The sequence below is a fragment of the Camelus ferus genome, chromosome 22, assembly GCF_009834535.1.
Source record: "Camelus ferus isolate YT-003-E chromosome 22, BCGSAC_Cfer_1.0, whole genome shotgun sequence".
NCBI classification, from domain to species: Eukaryota; Metazoa; Chordata; class Mammalia; order Artiodactyla; family Camelidae; genus Camelus; species Camelus ferus.
In genome coordinates, this window is record NC_045717.1 from 7,528,607 (window position 1) to 7,546,388 (window position 17,782).

The following is a 17,782-nucleotide window of genomic DNA, read 5'->3' on the forward strand; positions in this document are numbered from 1 at the left end:
AGCACAAATTTTGAGCTTCATGATTAGCTATCAAGCCTAGCTCTGAGCCAATCATTGTTGCTAGGGGGATGGCTCAGTTCATATGCTCCATCCATACCCCTGGTATGGCCAGTTCCCCTCCTTAGCTCTGTGTGTCCTTTACAATCACCCGGGCAGCTTCTAAAGAATCTTGATGCCCAGGCTCCACCCTCAGAGATTCTACTTACTGGTCTAGGATGGGGCCCAGGTGTTAGCATTTTTCAAAGGTCCCGAGATGCTGATGATGTGCAGCCAGGGTGGAGAACCATGGCCTCAACATTGCACAGCCTCAGGATGTGGGTTCAGACCCCACGTGGGAAGGGTCACAAGTACAGATCCTTTGCTTGGGCCTAAGTGTATGCCTTGCTAGGGGCCAGCCACATATCCATCAGTCTTAGATGACCACATGGCTGTACTCAGAAAGCCCAAATAGAGAAACGAGCTGTGGCCTCTATAATCTCCAGCCACAAGAAGCAGCTGCCAATGGCAATCAGATTGGGAGTATTTCCTGCATGCAGAGGTGTGGTGACCTGCTCTTGCTAATGAGCCACAGGCGCACGAGGCTTCCCCCTTCACTGCATCTGTTTCCTCATCTGCTATTTGGATTCAAAGAATCCCTGTGCCTCTCTGAGCTGATGACAGATGAATGAATTGTATGAGGTACTGTCCGTTCCTTGGGGTGAGGCGGAATCCTGTAGCAGGGGAGCTCTAGGATAGGGTGGCAATTGTTTAATCTCTCCATGGAGCTGTGCCACCTTAAGCAGCTTCCCTTACCTCTCTGAACTTCAGTGTCCAAACCCGTAAAATTAAGACTCTACCTTCCAGAGCATTCTACCACGAGCATGAAATAAGATAATTATATAAGCCCCTCATGCAGCACTTGGCATATAACAGGGGTTCAGGAAATTGCTTTCCTTCCAAGATGTGATGTTGAGGAAGGAAACCAAGACCCGCAGTGTCCAACAGAAGTAATCACATGCTGTTTATGGGCTGAGGCCTCTTGATCAACTCCTAGACTCCAGGTCCCTCAGCAGGAGGCCCTGGCCTCCTCTTCATTTCTCTGTAACCCCACCCACACCATAGGAGGCTCCAGGCTTTCTACACCAGAGGATCTTGAGCGTGGCAATTTTTCCTGGAAGGGAGGTGCTGTGACGTCTCATTTTTAAGCTGCATTTGCTGCTGGTCGCAGTATTTGCGTTTGAATTGGGAGCAGGGGAGGGTGCTGTGCAGCCGGGCCCCGTACCTGGCCCAGGGTTAGTACTAATAACTGGATGCCAGAGGAATGGACCAGCCTGCCCTTTTCACAACTTACCTCTTCTGCCCAGTGTAGTCATGGACAAAATGAAGGTTAAGAGTGTAAGAAATAGTTCTGTTTATTGATTAGAAGATGGTATAAAATTACAGCAACTTGCAGGCATCCTGGGCTTCCTGGGAGGGACATGCAGTGCTGGACTCTAGCTGGAGATGGACCGGAGATGTGGATCACTGGGCACTGGCTCCCTTCCTGTGCATGTTAAGGGACTTGTGCTACCAGCACAGGTGCTGGTGTCAGAGAGAATCATTGGTCCTTGCCTCTGGAAACAAAGGACATGGGCATTTTGGTTCACCAGACAATGCCATGCTTAATAATTCAGTCCTATCCTACACATGTCAGGGGCTGGCTCTCCCAGTCTAGTCATGGTGGATTTTAATTGTTCTGTGTAACACTCGTCCTTCCTATCAAAGGACGGGAAACAGGCACATTGGTCTGGGAGGCCATCAGAGGAAGGTGTGCATTCGGCTCAGGTCATCTTGCCTTCAGATACATCAGGGTCTGCTGGACTTGGAGGCGGTGGGCTGGGGCACGCAAGCAGAAAAATATGCACTACTGTTTAAGCTCAAGCAGAGGGACCTTCCATAGGGCAGCAGTGTGAAGAGATGAGCATGCTTCCGCAACAAACCCGATTTCATCTTGTCTCTCTCAAGAAGAGGGAGGAGGGAGAGCTGGCAATCAGAGACTGGGCCACGCGGTGCTGGGTTCCGCAGAACGTCTTCAGCAGGCAGTTCTTCCCAAGTGTAAACGGTGTTTCTGTCCCAAGAGTCGGTATGTAAAATCAGAACGAGGGCAGACCAAGGTGTTGATCGTTTAGTACAATGTCTCTGAGAGCCCGGATGGCCGTGTTCACAGCTACATGACATTTTGGAACAGCTGGAGGGACCTCATGATGTTGTCGTCCTGGGAAGGGAGGAGGGGGAAAAGAGGATAGTTAGAATTCTTGACCTGACCCTCTCCTCCAGCATCTTCCCCTCTGGCTATCTGGTAACTGGTCCAGGACGCCTGGATTACCCAAAGAGCCATCAACTAGCAGGTTAACACCAAGTTTCGCAAGGGTTCTCTAGGGCACTGCTCCAGGGCATTGGTCAAAGTATGATCGATTCTCAGTCTATTCTTGTTATTAAATATTTCGACTGTGTGATGCCTCTGTCTCTCAGGGTTGCTGTGAGGTTTATGTCATTTACCTACCTAATTTGGTAGATGCTCACTATATGTTAATAATTTCTCCCCTGCTTTCTTGTATTTGCGTTTCTTATTGGGTGGAGCTCAGAGTAACCGTGTACCTTTCTGAAACCAGCTAGGGGCATACACGCATTTTTCTAAATCAGAGGAAAGCAGTTATTCCCAGTCAGTCTCTGGTTGGCTCTGGGGCTGGTTTATCCTTTAGCAGTGTCAGCATCACCCCAGACCTGCTGAATTAGAATCTGCATTTTAACAAGAGCTTCAGGGAGCTTGGTTTGCACATTAAAGTTTTAAACACATTAGTCCAGGGCATTTGTGTTAAAATGAAGATTTCTAGACTCCCCGACCCCAGATCTAGAGTCTCTGGGATTGAGGCCTGGAGATGCACATTTTCAGAATCATCCCAGGCAATTCTTAATGCACATTATGGTTTAAGAATTTCAGCTTTAGATTTTTTTTTTTTCCCGGCTACTTCTTTGTAGTCTGGGGAGTGGGTTATCAAGCCAGAGGCAGGTTGAAAAATGACAGTGTTGCCCACTTGGACATCTGTAGTTTCACAGAGACCCCCTCTGGGCTTTCACATCCCCCCCACCACTCCTCAGTCTGTGCGGCTCAGCCTGGGTTTAGCCAAGACCAGCCATAGGCTAGTCTGGGCAGTGGAGACTGTTGGAATTCTGAGTTGTTGCTGGTGATGGTGGCTCTGATCTGACAGACTGCAGGTTTCTCATTTTCTCCCTCTGCAGGTCCCCAAGCCCCAGATTTCCTTTCCCAGATTTAAAGCTTTTGTGCCCTGAGATCTCTCCTTACCTCCTGACAAGATTCAAGAAACTCATCTAAAGTCACGATGCCATCTTTGTTTTTGTCCATTTTCTGAAAAACACAATGAGAAGCACTTTAAAGAATCTGGTAATTTGCATTTCAAAACTTGCTTTTTGTTAACCAATGTTGACCCGAGAATTGGTGTGGTCTTCCACTGGCCAGGCAACTCCATCCAGGCCCTGGTTACAGCACTTTGACCCCCATGAGCTTCCTTCAAATAAAAAAAAACTTGCTCTAGACTCTTATCACCTCATCACCAGATTATTCTGCTAACACCCTAATGTGTCTTTCCCAGTCTCACTTCTAACCTGCCCATTTGGCAGAAAGAACACTGCACATGAGAGGTTCTACTTCTGTCTCTTATAACTTACTGTGTGAGCTTCAGTGAGTCTTTAAGCCTCTCTGAGCCTCTGCTTTTCCTATCTGCAAAGTGAGAGGATTAGACCAGAATGAGCTCTGACATTTTTTGATACTTTACTGATATGTTCGTTTTTTTTTTTCCTAGTAGAACACCATCTTGCTATCTTCTATTCACAGATTAACAGTAGCCACCTGCTCTACCACAGGAAGGCTGAACTCCTCAATTTAAAGATCTCACAATCCAGCCCACCCTAATTTTCAAACTTACTTCCCCGTATTCCCCAGACATACATGCTTAACATCTACACAAACGTACTGAATGACGTCTTCTCTGTTTACTCTGATCCCCCAACAATGTTCATTGAATTTAGAGCCTATGCTCTATCACTTACACTTAATATTCTTCCTTGTTCTCTTCTGTAGTGTATACTTGTCTGTTTAGTGAGATAATCTATTCCTGGAGGACAAAGCATCTTGTAAGTCTTTTCTGTTTCCCACCATGTGTAGTGCAGGCTTGGACACAAACCGCTGCTCAGATGCTTGCGGGCTGACTGATCTGAGTCGCACGGTGTGCGTGCTCTTACCTGGAAGAAGACATCCACGTGCTGCCTTGGAGTGTCTTCCTTCAGGACAGGATACGTGTATTTGCCCATCATGTCATAGATGGCTTTGACAATGTCCATCATCTCCTAGAGCGGGGGCACGGAAGCACACAGTGTGGGAAACATGGGGTCAGGCTCTTCTAGGTGGCAGTTTGGGGCTCTCTGTGCCCCTTGAGAATGAAAACGCCTGGGATTGCTTACCAGTTTACCTGCAGTACCTAGAACACCTAATAAGCCCTCAAGTGGATGTTGAGCAAATCCATGACTGAATGACTGAGCAATAAAAATGGGAGAGGACCTTGCAGGGTTGAGGTGAGGATTAGAGATGATAGCTGGCACCTAGGAGCTCAGGAGGTGGGACGCTACAAGATACTAAATCCTAGCTTCAACTGAGATGCCAGGATACAGTAGATACCAAAGTGAGTTTTGAGATAGACCTGTGGGTATTTCACTGTCTAGAAACCACATGTAATTTGAGGCTCTGAAAGTGTCAAGCAGTGAATATTGGGAAATTATCTGTGATGATTTTCTTTAGAGATGGCCGCACCTGACCCGCTTCTGTGGTTTTATTAATAAGCAAAATAGGTGGTAGCTAATGTGATTCAGCTGTAGCCTCCTCTTCCTCAAAGATCTCCCTTTTCTCTTCTAGGCAATGCCTGACATGCTACTATTCCAGTTTTTACATTTAACTTGTGGCTGTAAACCTGTTAAAATGCAAGTTCCAGGGGAGAGTATAGCTCAGTGGTAGAGCGTGTGCTTAGCATGCACAAGGTCCTGGGTTCAATCCCCAGTATCTCCATTAAAAGTAAATAAATAAACCTAATTACCGCCACACACCCCTACCCCTGCCACCCAAAAAATGCAAGTTTCCCTGGGAAGAATTACACTGAAATAAATCATTTATACCCATCTTTGGACTATGCATTGAATAAGTGAGAATGAATGAATTTGCTTAATCCTTTCTTGAGTGCCTGTGAATGGGGCAGGGTAGGGCAGCGGGGGAGGTCAAAGGTGCCTGTCATTTCATCAGGAGCCAGCTCTGCCCGGAAGCAGATCCCTCCTCCTTCAGACGATTTCGTCCTCATGACTGGGGCTGTTTTCTCTTTAACTGGGTGCCTTCTCTGTAGCCCTCTCCTGCCCCCCGGCCTCAGCTCACTCACCTCTTTGTTTATGTATCCATCTTTATTGATGTCATACAAATTAAATGTCCACCTTAGTTTCTCATGGACGGTTCCTCTCAGTAAAATCGACAGAGCAGTTACAAAGTCCTGAGAAGCAGAAGAGACACGGGAGAAGTTAACCACCAAGCCACTGGGTGGGGTGAAGTTCAGTCTTTGGGTCAGACTCTGACTGCTTTTACAGGACGGCATCTCCCATGTCCTCTGTCCCCAGAAGGACACGGACAAGCTCAGTGAAGAGCGCCCCACCCCTCTTCCATCGCCTGCCCCAACTCATGCTGGGGGAGGAACCCCTGGCGCTCAGTGTGCACCCACACCGAGAGACACGGGTAGACACAGCCCCCTCTGCTCCTGCCTTGTGCCGTGGCGGCAGTTCTCACGCGAGGGGTGGCACAACCTAGTGGCTAAGAATGTGGACTCTGGAAGCATACTGCCTGAGTTCAAAGCCCTCCTTTACCACCTGCTAGCTGTCTGACCTTGGGAAAGCCACTCAGTCGCTCTTTGCCTTCCTTTCCTCCCTTGTAGACTGGTGATATATAATAGAAACCTACCTTGTTAGGGTTACTGTGAGGATTAAATGAGTTCGTACAAGCAAAGTACTAAGGACAGAGCCCGCTGCACGGTAAGCCCCCCGTGCGTGTGAGCTATTAAACTGTTGTCATTAGTCCTGAGGTCCTGAGTTCCTGGAGGGCAAGGGCGGTTGCTGCTTCTGTCTCCAGGAAATCCTTGTTAAATGGACAAAGGACTGAAGCACTTGATGATCCATCCCTTCCCCCACCACCCCCATGGTTTAGAGGAAGAGGGGATGGGGACCCAGGGCTTCCCAGAGACAAGCGTACCTCGAACTTCACGGAGCCCGTCTGGGTGGTGTCGAAGGCATGGAAGAGGTAATGGGCGTACATGCTGGCATCTGCAAGGCACAGAAGGAAAGGCAGGTGATGGGAGCAGGGGCCCCGCAGAGGGGGTAAGGTCACTTAAAAACAATAAGAAAGAAGAGGGAGATGCTAGGGTGATAGAAAGGAAAAGATTACAGAGGAGGGGAAACTGCTGGTGTGAACTGGGGCCTCTCTGGCTTTCCTGGAGTTCAGGTTGGAAGTTCTGGCAAGAGCTAAGACAGGCCCTTTTCCCTATGTCTAGCATCCCCAGAGAGAGATGCTTCTGCCTGTCTACGTGTATAATTTTTGGTGGATGAATGACATGGTGCCTGTGTGCAGAAGACACTCTTCTGAATGGCAGCCCAGTGCCATGGGATGAGCACCCACTAGGAAGCAGACAGACCTGGGCTTGGAGAGCAGCTTTGTCACTACCTAGCTGTGTGACCACAGGCGTCTAACATGACCTCTCTGAGCTTCATCTTCCCGCCTCTGCACAATGTTAAACTTTCCGTGTAGCTACATCATCAAAACCATCCTCAAGCCTGCCACATAGTCAAATTTCAAAGAGTGGCTCATTACGACTCAACAAAACAATGGTTCTGGGGCCTAGGTGGGATAAAACTGCCCCCCAGCTAAGGGGGGAGGCCCTGTACTGGATCCCGCTGCCCCCAAGAAGGCTCCTGTGCGCTGCGGAAGAGGCCCCTGAGAAACAGAAGCCAAGAAGTGTCTGGGACACTTGGATCTCTTTTTCATCAGGACCCAGGGAAGGAGACCCGCAGGAAATGGCAGGAAGTAAGTTGGCATGTGACTCACTGAAGCCACCAGAAGCGCCTCTGATGTCCCAGGCCCATGGGGCCAGAGCAGATTCCCGCGGGAGTCAGGCAGGGCGACGGAGTGGCTGTCAGCCTGGCACCCTTGCTAACCTGATTCATAAGCGCAGGTTTATTTACCTTGCATCTTTCTGGATTAGTTTATTTTTATAATCTCTGGTCTTTATTAAAGTTCTTTTTTTTTTTTAAATTCCAGCTTGCCTCAGGCATTTTAAGGAAAAGGTGGAGTATGGCACAGGGGTAGGGCCAACGTGGCACAACTTTGATAGACACTTATGGGATCTAATTCTGGTCTCTCACGCACTAGCTGTGTGATCTTGACTGAACTGCTTAGCCTCTCTGGGCAACAATACCAGCTTTCTAAAGCTGTTACGAGACTTCATGATACTGCTTTATCAACCTCTCCTCTCTGGGAGAGGGTCCATTTTCAGAGCTCTTTTCTGCTCAAGCTTTAGCGAGTTCCACATCTTGCAATAAAGAAGGAATTCTGCTCTGAGTTCTCTCCAACCTGAGGAGGAGGCAGGCAACAAGGAAGAGTGAACTTGAAGGTGGAAGGCTGCTCAGCGGAGAGGAAGCCAGGAGGGACCTTTTTCAAGGTCGGACTCACCTCCATGAGGGAAAAACTGAGCGTAGATCTGCTTGAATGTTTCTTCATTGACCGCACCACTGGGGCACTCCTGCGTGAAGGGGAGAGAGTCAGCGGGAGTGTCTGAGGGTCCACCCGGGGGGAGCAGACTTGGACCAGCCTTGGGGTCTAGGGTTCTTCGTGATCCCTGGTGGGCAGGGACTGGGCAACCACCTGCACACTTCTGTGTCTCCAAGCTGAGTGGCTGGGAGGTAGTCCCACCCTGAAGCTGATTTGCAGAATGATGAGATGTTATCAGAGAATGGGCACTGTGAGGTGGAAAAGTTTGGGCTTTGGGATTAGAAAGACCTGGGTTTGGATCCTGGCTCAGCCTCTTCTAAGCTGTGTTACTCTGGATGATTCGATCTCTGATCCTCAATGTCCTTACCTATAAAACGGGCTAACAATACCTTCCCAACAAGGCTATCATGAGGTTTAATATATGAAATAATGTGGTAAATTAATAAATTGGCATTCAAGGTTACACGTCTGACTGTGAACTTGGTTAGCAGCAGACCTACATCCCATCACTTCTGGGGCACCAACAATATTAACAGTATGACTGGGTTAGGCTAAGGCTAGAATCTGGGCCAAGGTGAATTCTCCAAGGCTGTGCCATCCTGTGAAGTGTCTGGGCTGTCAGCCAGTTTCCTATCTACTGAGACTGCCTCATTCTTGCCTGGCATCTTTCTTTCTAGCCAGGTGACCTTGCCCTCATGTTTCCTTCATAGAATCGGCCTTCCTTTTACAGCTATACAGGGGCAAAAGCTCCCTGATGGGCCCCCGTGGCACTTGGGAAAGCTTAGCCCCAAGTGGGAATTCTTGCCTGGGACTCCAGAGGCCGTGTGGGTCTTACGTTTTTGAAGCCTCGATAAAGGACCTGCAGCTCCCTCTTGGTGAAGTTGGTCTGAGCCTCAAGCTGCTCCAGTCCCTCAGGCCGATAGCAAACCATGGTCATCTCCAACTCATCTTCAATCTTATCTGGAACCAGAGGAGAGGGCATTGGAGTGGCTGACCATGGTGGTTGGAGTGGCTGACCTTGGTGGTCACTTGTCAGACCACAGTCTGGGCTGTCAAAAGGGCGGTGTGGTGACACAGGGTCATGGGCTGGGGTCACACTGCAGATGACCTTCCTGCCTTGAACCCCACCTCCCTGCTCAGTCACTTTCTCTCTCACCATCAGTCCAGCCATTACTCCAAGTGTGTCGGACACCACCTAGGGAGGGGACTTCAGCCTTGGACATAAACATGTCCCAAGTGGAGGTGAGGGCAGAAGTGCCATGAATAAGTCTGTATGGAAACATTTCCTTTTCTTTCACAATAACTGCTTTGCGTATTCAGTTTGCTGCCCATTGAACCGTCTGAATAATGTAGAGACACAGGTGAGTGAGCAGACAGATTAACATCCTCCAAAAAGCAAAGGCAAACAAGTCTATTTAAAAAAAACACAGAGTAAACTCTCACCACTTGGGGAACTAGAGGAAGGTTAGCTTGACTTAGCAAGAAAGTACAAATTATAGGATGTTAAATATTAATTTAAAAATATGAATGCATTTCCAGTATTGTAATATCTCTCAGACATCCTTAAATAAGAGGAAAAGGACTTAAATGGGAGCGACTTATATAAATGAAAGCTCCTGAAGCATTTGAAGGGCTCTAAGAACAGTTGTTTTAAGTAATCGTTTATTCCTCCTATACCTACTGCAATGCAATATAGTTTTATACAAGTTAATTTATAAAGTGTCAGTCATTTAAAGCATCCTATTGCTCTGTCCATCTTCTACTGAAGGGTCACAAAATCCAAATAAGTGGAACTTTTAACGTTTTACCATCACAAAAGGAAGAGAGGCTGTTTTCCTCTGGGTCCTGTCAGAATGCTTTCTATAAATTTACTCCAATCAAGAATCAATTGCCGTCCAACCTTCTTGGCCCAGTGTTGTCAAGCAGACATCACCAAATCCAGGTATTGAACGGCTGTAAATCTGGGCTGGCAAGAGTAGTGATGAGATGGGCAGGCTGCTGGGAATGTACCCACACTCCATATCACCCCACGATGATGGGGAGGGAGGACGGGCTGAGTTTCAATCTGAGAACAGGATGAGCAGGTGCATTACACCGGGTGCATTTCCCTAGTCAGTGTCAGCCTCTTTGCATCAGATTCTCTCTGCATTTGTCACTTTTCCTTTCAAGAGTATGATCTCAATGCAAAAGGAATCCATCAAAGTGAGTTTATATCTTGTACCTCTTGTCTAAGGTAACGGACATTCGGATAAGGTTCCAAGGGAAGGGAGAGGCAGAAGAACCTTGGTAACAATTCCCAATTGTCATCTTTCCTGTGTGCTGGGCAACACATATATCGTTTTATCCTGCAGGGAGTAAGGCAGATTATTCAATATAAATAAGATACTCTGTTTATACAAAATAGCTGCAAATGGCCAATTTCCTTATAATTCAGATAGAACCTTTAATTATTGTTATGTTTGTAACTTACAAGTTAGGCAGCAATTACCTAAATACCGCAACATTTCTACGTAAATCAAAGGGCCAATTCTCAAACAAGCTCCCCATCCCACATAAGTCTAATTCAGAATACTCACATATATTTTTAACTCATTTAAAAATAGAAATCAAGTTGCTGGTTTAAATCTCCCAGCATTAGATTTAACAGCAGTTTTATTTTTTTTTAATGCACAGATACTTAACACTGTGAACAGAGGTGACAGTTACATTAAAATGTAAATAAGGAAGACACAAATGTATTTTTGGAAGGAATGATGTAATTTTGAAGGCATCTAGTATACCTTCCCAAGTTTAACTTATCCAGAAGCTTGAAAGATTCTTTTTTTCTTTTTAAGCATTGACTTCTATCAATCTGCCTGTGATTAACTTCTTCACATGCCCAGGGAAATCTCTTTGTAGAAGTTTGAGAGAATCTTTCTAAGAAACTGCACTTGCTTATCATCTCTTTCATTAAAAATGCACCAAGTAATTACTGAAATACCAAATGTTAAACCCACTTCATTAGGACAGAACTGGTTTGTTTGCTGGCTGACCAGCAGGATTAATTTCCATATCAAGCAGATTCTGTAATATCTGAATATTTGAATACTGACTGCCAAGCGTTTGTTCTGTTTTGCTTTTTCATCACCATCTAATTGTTAGGCTGTGGTAACATCAGTCATGGAAGGAAATTCATGTATTTGGGACTCAAGAGGCTGATGCTGGGAAATCGCCCGCATGTGGGTGTTAGGGGCTTAAATCAGTAGTTCCTGATTTTTTTTTTTCTGTATTTCATAGTGAGGACTACAGTTTACATCACAACCCAGTATACATAAAGGGAACAGTTTATAAAATGTTTTGAGGCAAAGGTTTCATGAAATATTACTTTCCCTCGTTAATGTGAGATGTACTCTGTTCTCAGTTTTAATCTATTCCTTTATAAAAATGTGCTGACTGTGACCCTCACGATCATGATTTGGGAATGGAAAACACTAATTTAATCTGTCCACACTTGCAGCGACCTTCTAGGGGTGCCCACAATCCAGGCATTCCTTTCCCTCACACCACACTCCCTTCCCTTTCTTTGTATGCCTCATGGTTCTGGCCACCATACATATATTCTGAAGGAACTTTGGAAGGGGCTGGGGAGGTTTTCACTTTCCCCCTCCCCAAGGAGCCTCAGAGTGCTTGCTGTCCTGGCGGTCCCACTAAAGGAAGGAAGGTGGCCCTGCTCCCCGGTTGGACGAAGAGGAAACAGAATTTACAGGTGGGAGCCTCCTTGACAGTTTCTTTTGAGGTTTGTTAAGAGTTTCTGAGGCCAAAAGTTGCTTGTTATTATTATTTTTTGTTATTAAAAATAACGATGAGCCAGTTTCTAAGTCAGGTAGAGTTTGGATAGTAAAGATGAAAATTAAGCCAGAGATCTAATACAGAGATGGTAACTACAAAGCAAGAATAAATCAGGGTATCTTCTGTCTATAAAGTACTTCTACTCTGTGAAATGTTTTCATGCCCCTTGTCCCACTACAGCTTTGTAGGGGGAGCATTACCCTCTCCATCAGAATATTAGGAAAGTTGGTTTCCTAACAGATCAAGAGTTTTTCTAACTATAAATACCTTCAAAAGTGATGAACAGTCTATCCCTGGAGATAAAGTGAGATGGACGAATCAGCTGTGGACGATGCTACGCAGGTAATTCCAAGACTGAAGGAAAGGTTGGAAGAGATGCTTCAGATCATGTGGCCCTTCATGTTTTGGGGTCACAGACTTTTCTGAGTGCGGATGAAAGCTTTAGACTCTCTCAGAAAAAGAAAATGCATCTAACTATAGCATCTTGCCTGTACTTTCTGTGAGTTCCTGTATCTTTCAAATCCATGGAGCCCCTGTTGAGGACTGTTAGCACAGGGGAGCTCCTCCAAACTCTGTCATTAACTGGCTTTGCCTGAGTCCTGGGTTACGTAGCCAGTTGGTGACAGAACTGGACCTCAAATCCAGCCAGTCCAGGGCCTCTTTTATAGATCTGGCTTCCATGTGGCCCTACCATGGCTTCTGTTTCTCTCGAGCACAACTCATAAGTTGGTTTGTGACCAGCCTGGCTGTAGTTCTGTTCCTGACAAGCTCTATGCTCATGCATAAGTGAGGCCCTGAGACTGTGAGCAGGAGGAGGACCCAACCCTTTGGCCTTCTCCCTAGTGAGGGGTCTCCTCTGTTAGGTCCATGGCCACGACATGACCAAAGACCATGGCCATGACCATCTCCTTCTCCCTTTCTCCGTCATGGGGGGCTCTGGGTTGGACTTGGCACTTACCCATCTAGTTTTGAGGTTAAATATGGTGGTCCTTGGCATGAACACAGCCCAAAGATAGGTCTTGTTTGGCCTATAAAATGTGTTTTCATTTTTTTCTTTGAAATTGTGAATATTTAAAGATTCATGCACAAGTTTGGATTTCTGATTCCTCTTGGAAAATGGGATTATCTGACACCTTTGGTCTCAAATCCTCACAAAGCAACCGTCTATCAGAGCTGAGCAGTGGCTGATACTCTGAGCAGCAAAAGCCTCTAGCGAGCCCTTTGCTCACCTCTGGCTTTCTCAATTCTTTTGTACTCCCCGCCTGGGCCCGCAGGCATCTGAGGTTTTGGTTCGTGATCTGTGTCTACTTACCCTTCCACCTGCCTACCTTTCTCCTACCTCATGGCACCCAGTCACCCTCTCTCTTCCTTACTATTTGTTTACTTAAACACATTGCGCTTGGTTTTGCAAAGGACTTGAAGCTGATTATATGAAACACATATAATAAAATAAAAAGAGATAAAATAATAAGAAAAACTGCCTCAGAAAATGTTGATTAGATTAGGAGATCAAGACCATGGGGAAAAAGAGAAATTTAGAAATTCAGGTTATTTGTTCTAAGCAATTCCTACACTTGAGCCACAGATTGGCTTTGAGCTTTTACATATATCTTATTGTCTGCAAGAGGAAAACATATCAGCTTCTTAGGGGGAGCAAAATTTTTCTTACAACTTGTCTCTAAAAGAATGTTTCCAACTGTTTCTATGTAAGTGGGGTTTGCTGACAAGGGGCACAGAAAGCTGGCGAGTGAGAAGACTAATTACAAAATATATACTTGATTAAGAAGCTCTTCTGTTGAAAGTAATGTGACCAGAGTAGTCAAGTTAGTTTAAACTTTTTTTACCTCTCTGATACTGGTAATACCACCAGGCGATGTCTAGGAAAAAGTAAGAAAACATTTTACCAAATCCATTCATCAGAAAAGCAAAACACACTTTTATTTTCCATGGAAAGTCCACTCTGAGGGTGTCCAGGTCACCGTCCAGCTCAACATATGCAAAGAGGTCTCTTGTTGGCAGAGCTGGGACTGACCTTCTCCCATGGTCAGAACAGGCAAGAGCGATGAGTCACTTTGCAGTGCCCACAGCTCCCAGCAGGGGGCTCATTGAGCATTCCCACAGCCATGCAGCCATGCAGCCTGAAGAGAGGTGGGATGACGTGGGGCAGAGGATGCACGGATGTGTATGTGCCTTGGATATACCTGCACGTTTGACTGAAGAGTGGCTTATAAGGTTCCTTCCACAGTGGAGGCCCCATTGTCACTCTCTGCCATTTTGTGATTTGAAGCTGCATTCTTGTAGGATTCTTTATTCACTCACTCAACAACTATCAATGACGTATCTACTATTTATATATCAGTGAATGAAACCATGTTCCCTGCTCTCATGGAGCTTACAGTCTGAAAATCTTTGCCTCTCTCTTCCCTTCTCAAGCTTGATAAGGAACACAGAGGCAGAAAAGGAAAAAAAGGCTATTAGAAAAACATACTAGCACATTAAGACGAGTGGGTGGGTGGATGCATGTGAACCCCCCTGTTATACCAAATATAAAACATAAGACAAAACATCAGACCTGGGAAATCCATTGCGCCATGGAGTTGGGTGGGTCCAGGTCCCAGACAGTGGGAAACAGGCTCTATTTGCTGCTCTCCTGCTGGCCTTTTGGGTCTGTTTGGCGGGTCAGCCTAGTTTTCTTTATAGGCTCTTATTTGAACTTCCCCCTGTCTTTCCAGTATCCATAATCAAGAGTGCACAAGGCAACCCAGCCATCACCTTAAGACTGTGTTAGTCACTCCCTGCCAACAACCCCAGACAGGAGGGGATTATTTTTCTCTACCCCTAAAAGTAGTGGTACAGGGGACTGTCCTTCGGTAAATGTTTCTGCTCTATCTCTTGACCTGAATTCCCCATGGGAGAAACTTATTTTGCTGGATTTAGTTGTCCTCTTTTATCACTCTGATTAGGTAGCATTTGTATTTATTTATTTTCCTCATAGAGTTTATTTTTAGAACAGTTTTAGGTTTACGGAAAAATTGCATAGAAAATAGAGAGTTCCCATGCACCCCGCCCTCCCAGTATCCCTTATTATTAACATCTTGCATTGGTTTAGTATATTTGTTACAACTGATGGACCAAGACTGATATGTTGACTTTAACTAAAGTCCATGGTTTACATGAGAGTTCATCTTTGTGTGTTACAGTCCTACAGGTTTTGACAAATGTATAATGCCATGTGTCCACCGCTAGTATCCTACAGAATAGTTTCACTGCTCAAAAATGCTTGGGTGGGCAAAAAATGTCTATAGATATGGAATGACCTTCTCTGACATGCCAGGAGTGGGATAGGTATTGGGGGAGAGGTGAAAAGATATAATGTCCGTTCGCATGGAGTTCTTAGACAGGTGGGTAGGGCACACACAGACACCAAGGATTATAAACTCAAATGCCAATAGTAGTTGGTAGGTAATTTAGATGAGTTGGGTGATGGGTGTGCAACCATAGAGAATAGTGGGGACAAAAGCTGGGGAGCCATTGCCCCATGAAAGGGAAATAGCTGTTACACAGCTGGTTGTTATCATGTAGAATTTAAGCCTAGTGAGTCCAGATCTTCAGATTTTTCAAGAGATGCTACAATTAAAAGATGATTTGTGTCCTGATTCTTAACTGTTATCACTGAATTTAACATTTATGCATATAGCATGGACCAACTATAACATTCCTGTTTGTAGAATACTGTGAGTTGCTTGCTGGTCTGGATTCTTCATTGGCAAATCATTCCAAGCAGTGTGGATATGGCTAAGATGATGGGAGCCAAGAGGAGGAAGCTCTTAACTAATGCCTCCAGGATGGCAGGGGATTGGACGGGGTCGCAAGGAAAGTATCAAGGGGAGGTGATAATTTATTTGAGTCTTGAAGGAAGTACAGAAGCAGAAAGACCCTGGAATTGTGAGCTTTCTCGTAGCAGAGCTGACTTCTCACTGAGAAAAACTAGAAAAGAAGAATTTAAAAATTCTGTCTGAAGCCATGATTCTGGAGGGAAGAAAAACTCATTAAGGTGAGCCTGAGAGTCAATGCTACTTTTCACCTTAGAGCATATGCAGATTGATAGTGGCATGGGTAATGAGATTGAGAAACTGAGCAAAAGGGGTCTGCCAAGAGCAAAGAGCATGAGCAGTACTCTCAGCAATTTGGGAAGACGAAAACTGGATCAGTGCCGCAAAGACATTCAGGACCTGAGGGGCTCAGACTGGAGGGGCCACGGAGAAATGAACCTCATAGCCTAAGCTGCTTATTCCCTTCAGGCATTTGTTAATTCCTAAGTGACAGAAGTCAAGAGAAACTGAGCAAAAGCCACAGCCAAGATGTGGTAGAGGCAAATGGAGCTTTTGGCGGGCTCACATTGTTGGGAGATCACTGCTGGAGTTCCATGTCTTCCTGGGAGAAGGGTCCCTGGTAAACGCTCAAGCTTTCAGTTTGACCCCTAGATGACTACATTCTAGGAGCAAGGACAAATTAGAAATAGATCAGGTCTTATAATGTTTGAAATCCAGCCTCAAAACAGCTCAGTCCCTATTTGGATTAAGTTTATCTGCCCCTACTCTATTACCTTCTAGAGGTTGAATGCTTCGCTGGGTAGTTTACAAATTTTTTATTTGAATGTCTACCTTTCATTGAACACTTGCCAGGCATATTAAGAGACAGGATCAAGGGAAAAAAGATAGAAAACAGCAATACAGTAATAGATCTATGGGATCTCGATATTGGACCTATCAAAAAATAATGATGAAATAGACTCAGGAAAGTGGATAAAAATAAGGCGAATTCCATCAGAGAACCAGAATATATGTAAGAAAGTAAGTTTAAAGTTCTAGAATTGAAAAGTACATTATCCAAAATTAACAACTAAATAGATCAATTTAACAGGAGGTTAGGCAGAGATGAAGAGAAAATTAATGACTTGGTAGATAGGTCAAGAGAAAAATACATATACTTGTGCACAGAGAGAAAAAATGGAAAATACAGATAAGAGCATAAGACAAGATGAAAAGTTCTAACATATGTATAATTGGAGTCTCAAAGAGACAGGAGATAAAGAATGATGGTCAGGCAGTATTTGAAGAGATAATAAATGAGAATTTTAAAAAATGGATGTGATAAAGCAAGCCACAGATTCAAGCAGCAGCACTGTAAACCTCAAGCAGATAAACTCAAAGAAAACTGCACGTTGGAACATCACAGTAAAACTGCTGAAATTCTAAGACAAATAGAAAATCTTCAATACAAGAGAGCAACCTTCAGGTAAAAGTTGAACCCTAGCTAAATGCTGCTTGCAAGCATAAGGACACAGCAAAGGCTAAATAAAGTAAAAGAATGGAAAAGGATACAGTGTGCAAACACAAATCAAGAAATGCTGGCATGGGTATATTAATATCAGATGATGTACACTTTAAGGCAAGAAGCTTTGCTGGAGAGAAAGAGGAAGTTTTCACAGTGAAAGGGACCATTCCCTAGGAGGACACGAAATTCCAAACTAGTATGCCGTTAACAGTACAGTTTCAAAATACATACAAAACAAAGGCTGGCAGACCTAAAAGGAGAAATAGCAAGTTCACAGTCATAATTGGAGATTTAAAAACATCTCTTTCAGGAATAAAACAAAAAGGATATAGAAGAGGCGAGCAAAGCAGTGAACAGACTTGGCGTCGCTGACACACGTAGACCTCTTTACCCCACGATCATAGAATGCTGCGTGTTCTTTTCAAGTGCACACAGAATGTTTACCCAAATCAACCATTTCCTGTGTCCTAGAGCCCATCGCAACAGAGTTCAGAGGATTGAAATTATTCAGAATAGTTTCCGTCCGAAGAGGAATTAAACAATCAATCCAGTGGAACGAGAAGACAAGGAAATCTCCAAACGTTTGGAAATCAGGCAATATGGTTCTAATTCCTAAGTAACCCATGTATCAAAGAAGAAATCTCATGGAAATTAGGAAGTGTTTTGAGCTAAATGATAATGAAAATATGATGTATCAAAACTTGTGGGATGCCATTAAAACTGTGCCCAGAGGGAAATTTAAGAGAGTGTGACATACTTGAGCCGCAAGTAGTTTATGTGCCAGCGTGTGTG

General features: G+C 44.9%; 1 protein-coding gene across 6 annotated transcripts in view; it reads right to left on the reverse strand.

Moving 5' to 3' along the window:
- Positions 1-1,350: 1,350 nt before the first annotated feature.
- The window catches only part of KCNIP1 (potassium voltage-gated channel interacting protein 1), a 317,413-nt gene continuing 300,981 nt past the window's right edge, over positions 1,351-17,782 (reverse strand). For 2 of the 6 annotated variants that reach the window (XM_032465112.1, XM_032465116.1), the window contains exons 2-8: positions 8,661-8,785; positions 7,787-7,856; positions 6,314-6,384; positions 5,457-5,564; positions 4,279-4,383; positions 3,323-3,385; positions 2,156-2,233 (exon numbers count right to left, since the gene is read on the reverse strand). In XM_032465112.1, the coding sequence (XP_032321003.1) occupies positions 2,186-2,233; positions 3,323-3,385; positions 4,279-4,383; positions 5,457-5,564; positions 6,314-6,384; positions 7,787-7,856; positions 8,661-8,785 (590 nt within the window). In that variant the 3' untranslated portion in view covers positions 2,156-2,185. Of the gene's footprint in view, positions 2,234-3,322; positions 3,386-4,278; positions 4,384-5,456; positions 5,565-6,313; positions 6,385-7,786; positions 7,857-8,630; positions 8,786-17,782 lie in introns of all 6 variants that reach the window. The other 4 variants (XM_032465111.1, XM_032465114.1, XM_032465110.1 and 1 more) reach the window with 3 other exon arrangements.